Source organism: Athene noctua, chromosome 17 (genome assembly GCF_965140245.1).
Source record: "Athene noctua chromosome 17, bAthNoc1.hap1.1, whole genome shotgun sequence".
Taxonomy (NCBI): domain Eukaryota; kingdom Metazoa; phylum Chordata; class Aves; order Strigiformes; family Strigidae; genus Athene; species Athene noctua.
The window spans coordinates 12860603-12873708 of record NC_134053.1 but is presented as its reverse complement, the minus strand read 5'-3'; the positions used below and the strand labels follow the sequence as shown (position 1 = coordinate 12873708).

General features: G+C 37.2%; 1 protein-coding gene across 3 annotated transcripts in view; it reads left to right on the top strand.

The window, feature by feature from the left end:
* Positions 1-13106, top strand: part of CCDC60 (coiled-coil domain containing 60) — a 65083-nt gene that overhangs the window by 12670 nt on the left and 39307 nt on the right. For 2 of the 3 annotated variants that reach the window (XM_074920716.1, XM_074920717.1), the window contains exon 2: positions 12928-13011. The exons of the other annotated variant lie outside the window; for it this stretch is intronic. In XM_074920716.1, the coding sequence (XP_074776817.1) occupies positions 12928-13011 (84 nt within the window). The remainder of the gene's footprint in view (positions 1-12927; positions 13012-13106) is intronic. 3 annotated transcript variants of the gene reach the window in all.

Here is a 13106-nt window from a genome sequence, read left to right as displayed (position 1 = left end):
CCCTTTAAGAAAGCTGCTTTCTGTGAAATAGTGTGTATGTAATTTTTTTTCCCTTCAGGTATTTCACTTTCAGCTGTTTTCCTAAATTAGTGTTAGCTGATAATATCTATGTGGGATCTGAGTTGGTGCATGGCAATAACTGGTAAGTCAGACCAAGTTAGCTATGTAAGATAGATAAGCTTTGGAGTAAGGCTTTCCAGCACCTGTTGGTTGTAACAGCAAATTGTATGAATGTAAGTCTTTGTGCTATTTTGCTCTGAGGTCAGCTGGAAGATGCTATTGCTTGAAAACGGTGATTTAATGGCAGTATGGCATACAGCCTTAAAACTAATGGAATACAAAATAGGAAATCAAAACAAAGACAGTGCTTGAGGAGAATGGGCCACAGATGTAATGCAGTCTGTGTGCGCAGCTGGCATGGCTATCACAAAATGCTTCTGAAAATAGCTGTCCTTTGGAAAGTCAAGTTTTGATGGTTTAGCTGTGGTTTATTCCCTTAGTTATGTGTCAGATGTTAGCGATTTGGACTGAACTTGTTTTACAAAAGGTGTAGAGTACCTAAATATTAAGACTTTCTGTAAGTCGCATATAAAATAGTATAGAGCTTTATTTGCAGATAAGCTAGTTAAATCTGTGCCAGAATGCTAACTAACTTAATCTTATGATCCAGCCTACACTAGGTACAAATGGGGGGGTTGTGTGCATGCATGCTTAAGTTTTAGTATTAATTACAAATAGATAATTTTAAACAGGTAATTTTTAGTTCTGTATGCTACTAAAACCTATGCAGACGTGTTTGTAGAACCTTGGTATAGACAAAAGGGATGATTTGAACTTGGTATCAGGAGTAAAGGTTACTCTGTAGTTTTACATAAAACACAGCCTCAAAGATGCTTTTCTTGACACCTTAATCTGTCTCATGTTTATCATGGATGAAGTTGATGCCAACCAGTCTGTGGCTGCACATTCATTCTGCTGTTGCAGTGTGGACCACATTCATCCCTGTCAAACTATGGATTCACTTAGGATCTTTATTCCAGTAGAGAATATGACCCTTTAACAAAGGTATGTTTCAGTGAAATAAAATGGTGGTTCAGAATTTGTCTTTTGTTTGTAAATTATGTATTTTCAGTTTACCTGGGGGGGTACGTGCATTTATATAGCAACCATTGTATACTCTTTATTTATTCTATTTTAGTGTTATTGGAAAAATGTTTTAAGAAACAGTTAAGCATTTAAAAAATCTTAGTCTTCATGTTAAATCAAAAAATGCGTGTTTCTTTTAGGGAAGCAACAGGAGTGGCTGCCTGGAAAAATAACAATGGAACTGTCAGTCACATATTGTGACGTGCATGTGGTGGAAAGATTACTTTTTTAGGGCTGGCAGATGCATTCTGTTCATTTTACAGGTCATTAAATTTCTCATTATACAAACTCAATCATCTGAGTTTTAAGAATGTGATTTAGAATATCCAAAAGATTAGACAGTGTGCAAGATAAATGTAGAAGTTTAAATTTTGAAAGACAAAACACAACTTGAAAAAATGATAAATTCCATAATGATCCTACTAGATTGTTCTCATTGTCTAGCTATTCCATATGCAAAGTTACATTCTGACCTTAGATATATCACTGCACGTGGAGTAACACCAAACAAAAGTTTTGGTTTTGGCAATCTGCTTGGAGATTCTGATTAATCTGTCTGCATTCTTAGAGGAGAGAATCTGTAACAGCATTTTGTGCATTAGGATATTATCTATCTGGATGTGGCTAGAAAACTTCATCCTTTTAAAAATGCTTTAAAGTGATGTGGTGATGGAAGAGAATTACTGTTACTAAACTTCTCTAGCATTTCTTTGTAGGATTTTGTTTTTCCTAGTTGCTGAATCTTAGCTGTCTTTGGAAAAAAAACATTCTCTCCCCTCCCTGAAATGGATGTAATGTTTGTTTGTCCAAAGCTCAAGATCTACAGATATCACCTACCACTTTGGAGAAAAAAAAAGTGGTTACTTTTGATAACTCTTTAGGCTGAGTAATAACTCATTTAGATTCCTTACTTGGAAAGCAATCTGTTAGCACAGCTCTCCTCCACACAAGTTTTCTTAGGAAAGCCATAGATGGGAGGAAGTGATGTTTAATCAGCTGAGCTTTCTGTTAATGTTGGCTTTCTGTTATTTTCTTCTACAGAAACATGAGTCACGGTGATCCCAGAATAACATTAAGAGTGCCACTAGTGAGCTGGGAAGATACAAGTGAAACAATTGCTTTAACAAGCTCAGGATTAATTTTCCCTATACATTTGACATTTTCTTCTTCAACCACAGTATTGCTATCCAGCCTTTCCAACACTTTCAGGCTGTTGTTATATGAGGTTTAGATATTACTCAGCAAAAAACAGAGCTATGAAACAGAATATGTTAGCTTAAGCATTCATCCTAAAACACTGCCATTTCCCTAGAATGTGTCATAGTCCCACAGCTAATTCTACACTATCCATGTGGATTGTCCAGAAATTAGGTTCCTGACATATCCCTAAGACTTCTCAGACCTTTAAAATACGTACAGTCTTCCACACTGATTAAGACTATGCTAGACTTTATAGCTTCTTAGCAAACTAGGTATGTGGACCAAAAAAATTGTCTACTTCAACAGGGCTTTGGTAAGTATGTGTGTTCACATGACTGAATGCTTCTTAGCTTAGTTCTGAGTAAATCAAATAATCTATAATTGGACAAGTCCAAGATGGACCTCTTTTGCGTGATCCTGAATAGGATGATCCTCAGTCTTCAGCATAGGACGAAAGTTCATTACTAAGAGACCATTAAAAGTTTTACTGTGAAAGCGGTTCAGTAATGTCCATTCTTTTTACTATGCCAAACCAAAGTAAAGCCTGTGACAGAGGTGAAGATTATTGTCTTATTTTTGTGTCCTGTGAATATAAAAATACAAGCAAAAATCACTATGGCTATTCCAGTTATTCACAGCTTTTTCTCTAGAGAAGGATCAGGATCACGGTAAAACAAATTATAGCATATTCCTTGCAAGCAAATAGGTTCATGCAGTCTGAAATAACAATCAATTATAGTGTCTTAAACCTCTGGTGTTATCACAGTTCTAGGTCTTCTTTTGCCCCCACACAAGCACCTTCTTGTGTTTTTACTGTCATCTGAGAGTACCCAATTTTAATCGTGGAAATGATGACTACATTATGTACCACTTTGGTACTTTACAGTCAAACACTTATTTTGATGCAAAGTTTGAATTTTTGCAGATGCTGTCTGTGAGCAACCAGTGTCATAGAGCTCTGGAAGCTAGGATTAATCAAATAAACTTGTGGTTTTCTATGGCATTGCTATTCCCAGCCTCCATTGGTCCTGCCCATCCTCTTTAATAAATGATTTGGAAAAATCACTTTGTCCTTGGATGCAGGACATGAACCACTTCTGGGTCTGGCTGCCCAGAAATCAGAGCTTCATCCACTATGAGGCTTCTAACAAATCATTGTTCACATCAGATGGGCTGGCTTCGTCTATGTGAGAAAAAATAAGGATACCTCATCAGGTTGAGACATTCTAGAAATAAGTGCTGAGTAGGCACAAAGCTAGCTCATGTAATTAGAAATCCAGTAATTTGACTTCAAGTACTGGGAAAATTCTCTTAAGCCCTTTTTCCTTTCTTTTTTTAATACTCAAATACAGGTGGATGCAATCAATTGTAATGAACTGTACTAACAAGCTATCAGGTGTTCTGAGACATCAGTAAAGCAAAATCACCCACATAAAACTGATCATTTTGAACTCAACTTTCTTGCATGAAAGAGATTTTTCTAAAGAAAGTTATGACAGTAACTGTCTCAGAGCTTGAGACAGTTCTTGGTACTGATCCACTGTGCATTCTGTTTACAAGGCAAAACTGGGCTTGCTTATGTGTCCCCAGTTCCTTCCAGAGGTGAATGTAACCATAAGTAGTTGTTCATTCTACCAATAGTTTTCCTGTCCCTATGCCAACTAATTTTTTTTTTCTTAAGATCAAGAGAGTTGAGATCTAGTTTGTTTGAAATAATGTCCTTTAGAAAGCACAGCCAGCTCTTTCCTTCCTGCGAGTCTGGCATATTTGGCCAGCTGTTGTTTGAGAAAATTGAGCCAGGAAACCTGTCATATTGTGGTTTTCAATGTGTTTTTCTTTATTGTTGGGGTTTAAAATAGTTTTAAATCTTATAAAAAATACTTGCTTAAGAGTTTTTGCAGGATGACATTTTCTATTTATCGACAAAGCCAGTAGGAGTGGTGCAAGCTTGCTCCCAGGACCTCTCAGAGAATGTGTTTCTGTGGGAATGGCCCCAAATCCATTTATTCCCTAAGTGGGCTAGAGCAACTTAAAAGAAAAAGGAAAAAGACTCCAAATCCAGTTTCATTTACCTCAGGCTATATAGAATATCTCACTGTATTGTCTGCATTATGTTGTCACTTGAAATTTTTTTCCATTGTAGGTCTGACAGTGAAATAGGAAGTAGCTCATCTTTCTGAGATTTTTTTTTTTTTCCTGGACCAGTGATTATATTTTTAGTAGCAGTCAGCTCTGTTCCACTGAAAAAGTAAGTAAGTTTTAGATATGTCTGCACTTTAATAAGACCTATTCAAAAAACTGTAAGACATATTCCTGGGGGGAAAAAATTGTGTTGCAATGTAGAATTTCAAAATTATTGAAAATTCAAACTAATGTGACTGTGGGTTTAGAGAACAAAGGCACTTCATTTGCTGGCTTGATCCTTCATTGCCATCCTGTCTTTTCTGCCTGTTGCATAGAGGTTACAAATAATTGGCATGGGTGGGGCTGGAATGACATACTACCCCTGTGTGAAGGATTTAGTCTGTGCATGAGTTTAAGGTACAAGCTGGGCAGGAGAGGAAGGAGGAGTTATTTACTTCTAGGGAAAGAGTGTATCTCAAAGACAGCTTACTATTTAAAAATCACTGAGATATGGACATCTTTGTAAACTGACTAATTTCTTTACCTTTCTTGACTACTTGTTTTTAAGGCCACTGTTTTTGCTAATTCTGTTTGTACCTCTGTAAAACACTCAAGCTATTCAGATGGCACAGTGTAGTGTGAAGATTATTACACAGTAGTGTACTTTTGTCTCAGGCTCCTGAGTCAGTTTAGCATTTTGCAACCCTTTGCTATTGCCTGCTGAAGTAACACCTGAGTATGAGGACCTGTGAGAAAGCAGAACTACACCCTAGAGAATTAGTGCTTAGCTACAGGCCACCTTGCTGCTTCCTTGGTGCTGTGAAACTTAGTTTCTACTAGACAATAGAATTTAGTCTCAAACTAAACGGGCTCTACTGTGAAGCAGGATAAAGCAGGTGATCACTGTCAGACACCTTGTGAAGTGTTTGCTAAAGGGTCAGTGGAGCCAGTCATCTCAGTATATTTGCTATGAAACTAGATGCAGAATTCTGGAGGTGGAAAATGGTGCCTCTGCTTCCCTTCAAGAACAAATCCAAGCAAAAGTCACATCAGAGTGAAATTTCTTTTACTCAGCCCGTAAAATAAATAGATTGTCCTGCTCGCATATAAATGCCAAGACTTTCAAAGGAACTGTTTGAAGATCTTAAGCTCCGTGAGGAGTCGCGATAAGACAGAGAAAAAGGCAGAGGTCAAGGTATCAACAGCACATCTGAAATCCATGTTAACTTCAGTGCTCAGCATCCACATGAAGAACAGTTGTGGAATGTTAAACTAGAACATGGTTGAGGAGAAAGGAAGAGGTTCAGAAACCTGCTACCTCTAGCGTTCTTCAGTGACAACTGCTGTAAGATTCAGCCAGACTGGGAGGGGATCTGGGACTTCCAGACTAAGATGCAAGCTTATGGCTTCCTAGACCTGCTTTTTCATTACCCTGCTTTTTGGGTATACATTGTATGTGACCAGGGACAAGTCATTTATCTTGTTCTACCTTCATTCTTCATATAAACGAAGAGGATAATACCACACTCCTACTTGACAAGAATGTTGTGAGGATTAATGTCTTAAAGGTGGTAAACTGCTAAACTACTGTAGTAATGGGGACCATGTAAGTGTTATAGATAGATAGGCTTTGGAGTCTTCACTGCTACTGGGTGCCATTGTAGTCCTTCCATCTCTGTCTAGCCAGAAGACTGTCCCATCCATCACACTCAGAGCCAGCCATGCTTAGCTACACATTTGTGACCTCCAGGTGTGAGTATTACTACTCATATCTGGGAATGAAGCCAAAGGAGAGGTAAGATCTTGCTCTGTTTTATTAACACACTGACAAGAATAAGTGCTGTGCCTGAAACCTAAATAATAAATAATGCCTACATTGTTTAGTAAGTAAAAACCAGCATGGGAGAAACCATTGAAGTTCAGAAGGAAACAGGAGGTCTTGGGGTTTTGTTTTGGTTTTTTTTTTTCTGATCCCTGAGTAATGATGGGGACAATTTGAAATTCAAACAACATAATAAAGCATTAATAGTCTTCACAGCTGAGAACAGTGAACAGTGGCCAAAACCAACCATTAATTTCTGCATGCACTGCTTGATTATTGAACTAATATCCTTCACTTTTTTTCTTTTTTTTCTTCTGTAAGAGAAGTGCTTTGTTCTTAACATGGCTGTGTTTTAGTTTTGTGGTAATTTTCAACTTTGGTGTTTTTTGTCCTCTACCAGGTGGCAGTCATCATGCTTTTTTATTCCCTGTTTTTTATTGATTTGGTCAAAAGTAATTAAAGAGATAATTTGTTCTCAATTACATTTCCTTGAATTTCCTGAGGCTGGTAACTCTGCTCTCCAGCTGTGTCTTCCCCCAACTCCTTCTCAAATTAACTTTGTTCTTACTATGAAATAAAACAGAAGAGCATGTTCTTGTTTTGTTGCTTTTGGATTGAATAGAGACTCTGTGCTGTAGCAGATATTGATCCGATAATTTTATTAGGTACTCCTGCCTTGGTTCATGAACTTCCATGTTTTTAGCATAGCATTCCAATAAGAAATCCTGTGTTAGACTACCGGAAGTAAGAAACTAATTTTTTAGAGATGTTTGTAGATGTTTCTGCTTTCTGAGTGTCCTTTGTGCCTAAAGGGTTCTTTTCAGAACTTTTGTAATCTACTTTAAACTCTACTAAATGCAAGAAGGAAGTGAGCACTTTTGTGGTGCAAAAGGATTTTATTTTTTAAGTTTGGCACAGATTAATTTCTAATAAAATGGGCTTTTGGCAATCCAGAATATCTTTGGGACATTTGGTCTTCTGGAAAAAGATTTGGTGAGGACATTTGTAGTTCTGACTTCAGTAGGGGAAAATATCTACAAAACATTAGCTAAGGCTGAGTAATATTATCCTTGCCAGTATGCAACAAAAAATGTGAATAAATGGCTTTGGGATTGTTGTGTATACCTAAATTACTGGCATGTTGCCTGGAGACCATGTGAATGACACAAACAGAAGACAGGTATAAGCAGTTTAGAGAGATGTCACAAAGAAGTGATAATATTTTTTTTGCTTGCTTATTTACATTGACTTTCAAGGACACATTTCGAAATTTTCAAATCTTAATGAAAAGAGTTTATGGAGACTATAAAGATGGCAGCTCAAATAATGTAGTTGCTTAAGGGGTTAAAAGTAACTGCACTGACAGCAATGGTATTACAACTGAGATTAATTTGATCCAGTTATTTTATGAAATTTACTAAACTTATCAGAATTAGGTAAATAGTCTTTGGAGACAAGAAAATATAAAGAGGATTTCCCCAAGGAGTATGAGAAATGGAGGGTAGTCTATGGAATAAGCAATGACAAGCTCTTTGAGCTGGTTTTGTTATGAAAATAACAGTTTTTCTGTACATAGGCTTTCCATCACTATAATATCTGAATGCTTCATGGATGTTAATAAGAGAAGTGTTATTTTTCCCATTTCGGACATGTGGAGTAGAGGCACAAGGGGCTGTGGAGTTTGTACCAAAATTCATTGTAGTAAAAAAAAAAAAGGCTTCTATTAGCTGGGAGAAGGTGTTAAATGTTTTATTTAGAGTGTCAGAGGAAATCTCTCACAGAGGTGAAATTGAATCTACTTATTCCAAATTTCTTTCTCATGCCTTCACTAGCAGACAACCTTTCTCTCACTTTTCAGCTGTCTCCTTCCATTTTCCTGATGTGTCTGTATTGACAGTAATGTGTTCATTGGAGCTCAGTAGGAGACCTAACAGGACTGGAATTCCCTCACTCATTAAAACTACCCATGGTAAAACAACGGGATGGGTGCCCCTTTCCATTGATACTGGGACCATTTCTGACCAGAAACCAAGAACGGAAGCTGCTGCAATAGCTCTTATCAATTGTTCCCCTTGGCAACAGAGATTCTCAACTGCAAAGTGCTTTACATTATTGATATGGTACAGCACAACTTTAACAAATCAGGTATCTTGTCTTTGCTGATGTATATTTATATCTGCAGGTTTAGTTATGTCTTTTTTTTTTTTAACCTGAAACACTAAAATAGCATTACTCTTAAAAAAAATCTAAATTTTCTGCAATATATTCTCAGTGAAGTCCTTTGCCTCAGAGCCTCTTGTGTTTATTTGAAAAATCTTCTGGTCCTGATGTCTGTTGCATGTTCCCACGTTCTAGTGAAAGGGCAGAAAGGGTCAGTATTGAGCAGCAGCAGTAAAAGAAATAGGGGAAAAAAAAATATCCTGAGTACCTGGTTAGAATGCTACCTTTAAAATTCAACATTTTGAATCCCACCTGCAGAACAGCAGTTGTCTCTAGGTAGTGCTTCATAAAAGCTTTCTAAACATTTTTGTAAAATTAAAAAAATATTTCACCAGGTCGATCTTGCATTTGGATAACTAAATGTTGGCTTGTGATGAGGTTGTGCTGATTTATTTTCATCAAAACACATTCACAGTTTGCAAATGAAACCATAATGCTCGTATTCAAGTGATATATTAGAAGGAAGAAGAGTGCAATAGGTGTGTCAATCTGCTATTTTTGGCAATAGCATGTAAACTTAATGAGTTATCCAGAATGAAAAAACTTAAGGCATTGCAAAGGAAAAGGGTTCTTTAATCATCATAAACAAAAAATTGAAAATATGCAACCTGAAAGTATGCTTAATGTACCTCGGTTCTCCATCTATAACTGGTATATATGCCACCAACTCAGACTATTTCAACAAAAAGTTTTGGAGAAGAACACCGGAAATTTTCAAAACTTACAGAATGACATCTGCAAAGATGACAGGTGTGTGAAATCAAGAGAATGTTTAATAAAAGGAAGGATTTGGCAGAATTGAACAATTTATAATCCCCAGAATTATTTAGAAGAGAAAGTGAAATATTTGGGAATTGTTAGGGTAAAATCTAGGGTCTGCAGACAGTGCTTTTTGACCGAAACAAGCTACTGGAAAGAATTTGTTAGTACAGAAATACTTCAAGAGCGTTCAATTTTCTTTCTACAGATGAAGAGGACATACAAAGAGCTGTCTAAGGCAGTAAGCAGGAATGCCAGGGCTTCCTGGGTGCCTTTAGCCACCTGTGATAGCCCTGACAGGGGTGTCCTCCAGGTCAACCGGAGCTACAGACAATCAGATGGCATCGAGCTCCACCTACTGCAGTACTGTTGTAGTTCATTTTGCCTAGTGCTGCTGGATGTGATCTCGAGAAAAATGACTGTAATCGTTGTGGAAAACTTTGGGGTCATTTCCTCATGTAATCTGACTTGAAGTTGATGTTTCATATATATTACTTTATGATATTTTTTTTTGTTTTTTAAAATTGTTTCTTACATATGGACTTGTATGAGATTTTGTTACTTCACTATAATGAAAGCAGAAATGATCACTGAAACAGGCCTTTTGATGGCTTAAAAGCAAATTAGATGAACTATGATGGAAGTCTTCGTAAGTTGGAACCGCTAAAAAAAACCCAACACCCAGACTCCAAAGATTGTTCAGATGGTTATTATATATGGAGTTTAACAAATTAGACATACAAATATTGTTTTTGCTTAGTTTTTTTATATCTGCACTGCAAATTAGTGTTCTACTTTTTATAATTATGTAGTGTTACCATTTTAAGCTCATATTGCACCTTTTCAATACATGACACTGTAATGAAAGATAATGTAGAAAAGGAAGCTATTCCCTCCTGTTTTCTGTGATAAGGCTGATTGAATCACATTATCAGTGCCTGAGTGGGGGCTGTGTGGGGGTGTGTGATACCTCTGTCCCTGAGCAGCTGTGCAAAGGTGAGGTAGATTCACAGCGGTCCTTCCTTTCCTCGTGAACTGCCAGACGTGGCTGGCCAGAGGTAGGATGCAGGGAAATGTTGCACCTGAGAACTTTTCTTCAGTGCTCTGTGGCATTAGACACTTTAATATAGCTACATGGCTCCACACCCTATACCAGTGATCAGTGTACTGGTGCTTTCAAGCCATTGAAACCTTAGCACTACATTCCACCATTCTTCCTTCCCTTTACCAAGTTATTCTCAGTTAGTTTTAATCATGTATTTCAAGGTATCACTAGCTGTAAAAGCAGTGGTACCTGGCTGTTCTCAATATTTTCTGCTTGCAAAAAAGTAACCAATAGTGTCAGGAGCAAAGTAGAATGGAAATTCTGTTTCTGGAGTGCTCTGCTCCAAGTCCAGATCAGATTTCTTTGAGCTTTTTCTTTAAGTACAGATAATATGTGCAATTAAAAAAAAAGTCCCATCAGTGCAAATCTGCTGCATGTTATTCCCATGGCAGAGGTGATGAGAAAACTGACACAAGCTTACGGGTTTTGGTTTTGTTGCTTATTGTGCTATGGGATGATGCTGTGGTGTTAGCATTGCAGATTATAAATAGATGTGCAATGCAGAGAAGATAGCCATACGGAAATAGTAACAGAAGAGGAGACAGAAGATTGCAGGATGTCCAAATACTTAGAATTTCTTGGATTTTCTCATTATACTCAGAAAATCGTGTTCCCTGATACAGGTTAAATATTGCCCAAAATATGAAAACTTTTCCAATTTTAAAGCCAAATTACTTCTGAACCGGCTTCTCTCAGTGTTTCACCTACAAAGTCTTCTGTTCCATCCATCTGGCCCCCTTCTACCTTTAAGACTACTCTGAAATTTGGAAGGGTAAATCAAAATGAATAAATAATTATTTGTGTTTTAGCATTATTTATGTTCTGTATAGATCATTGTGTTCATGAATATACAAGAATGTAGTTTTGAGTATTTCAGTTTTATGCTGGAAGTGATTATGTTTTTAAAACAGTTTTGTTTGGCAACTCACTTCTAAAATCCAGTCTACTTTTGAAAGCCTGTTTTCACAGATAAAGACATTTAGTATTTAGAATCTGCTTCTTACTACAAATGGTTAAAATAAATAACTGAACTCTGGAACAATATACTAAATATTGGTGATTAAATTTATGTAATGACAAATACTTATTTTCCCTAAAATTCAGTGTAACAGACTCTTCCTACCGAATGTATGTTCATCTCCAGTAATCTCTGATTAGCATTTCCTAAGAGTGAAGTATAGGTGCTCACTCAGACTGTAAAATGATCCCTCTCTTGTTCAGTGAGGGAATGAGGTTTTCTCCATCACTGAGGTGGGCTTTCAGGTTTGTTGGTAGCCCTCTGTAAGACTTGTGTTCCTGAGTAGTGTCAATTTGCCACCTGTCTCTGCTGCTGACCAGTCTTGGTCAAGTGCACCCCAGTTGCATGAAACAGTGGAGCCTTTCATCTTCCTTGTGACATTTCATTAGCTCATCCTTATATGCTGGCTACAGAAAATCTTCCTTTGATTCCATTTACTTGGCTGTTAGTATCATTTCTGGGTCTGGGTTTGCTTCCCTCCCCCTAGTTTTCCACTTGTTTGTGGGCTGCCTCAGTCATTAGAACGCTGGTGTTCGCAGTTCTCCAGTGAGTGAAGATACTGTTCCTTACACTTTGAACCTTTGTTCTGCTGAAATGTTAAATAGAAACATAAATTTGGAAAGAATTTTGTGCCTTCTCAAGTCAAGATTCCTACAAGCAAAATGCTCTGCTCTTAAGTTTTTTTTTTAGATACTTGAATCTTTGCTCTGTTGTGCAAAAGCTATACAGCATAGAAAGTATTTCATCTGCAGCTTTGAGTCTTCTGTGAAGCCTTTTTTATACATCAGCTCTACCCTGACTACATGGGTGTGACTTGCTAGGGCCTCCAGCTTTACTTTACTTTGCTGGTATCAATAAATGAGCTCTTTGATCTGTAACTAGTGCAGAAAGGAATTAGTGTTTTCGTATCCTTTTAGCCTGAGCACTATACACTGCTGAGGGATCTAAGGTCTTTTATTAATCTACCTATACGTGGTTTTTTTAATAGGAGGGAATATGTCTTCCTTCCATTTGAATAAACTGACGTTTGAAGGAGTTCTGAAAGTGTGCTTGCCTTTGACTTCAGGGCTTTTTATGAGTCTGTGCCTTTCCTGGGTGAAAGCACGGACCCCAGAATAGTGGTCTATCACAGTGTGTATCTTCAGGGAAGAGCAATTACAGGTAAGTCACTTTCTATTCCTGGTTTTGAAAATTGGATTTTCTTCTTATGTTAGCCACAGTAGTCTACGTAACAGTCTTTCAAGAGAAAAGTTACATTTTCTGAGCATTTAAGCATAGTAGTTTAGAAAGCATGTATGCATTTTGCACAGTAGTTTGTCAGCAGGTGCTTCATATGAGAATCCATTTGTGCACCAGAGTTACTTAGTGATGTTTTAAGCATTTCTACAATAGACTAGCCGTTATTTTTGCTTTAGTTTGTATGTCTGTAGAAAAACCTATTTGCACCACCCAATTTTGAAAATTATGACCTGCTATGGTATGGGTAACTAGCAGGCTTTCAAGTACAGTTACATGGGTTTGTTCATTTCTTAGGAACCAGTGAAAAAAGAGGGACAAGAAAAAACACCCAAGGAAGTGGCTGAGGTAAATACTGACGAGGACTCTTTCAATGCAGAGGTGAGACTACTGGTGAAGCTTTGATTCAAGATGAACTTAAAGAAAGCAACAGGCAAACATCATGTTTTAATTATTTGTATAGATATGTTTGTTGA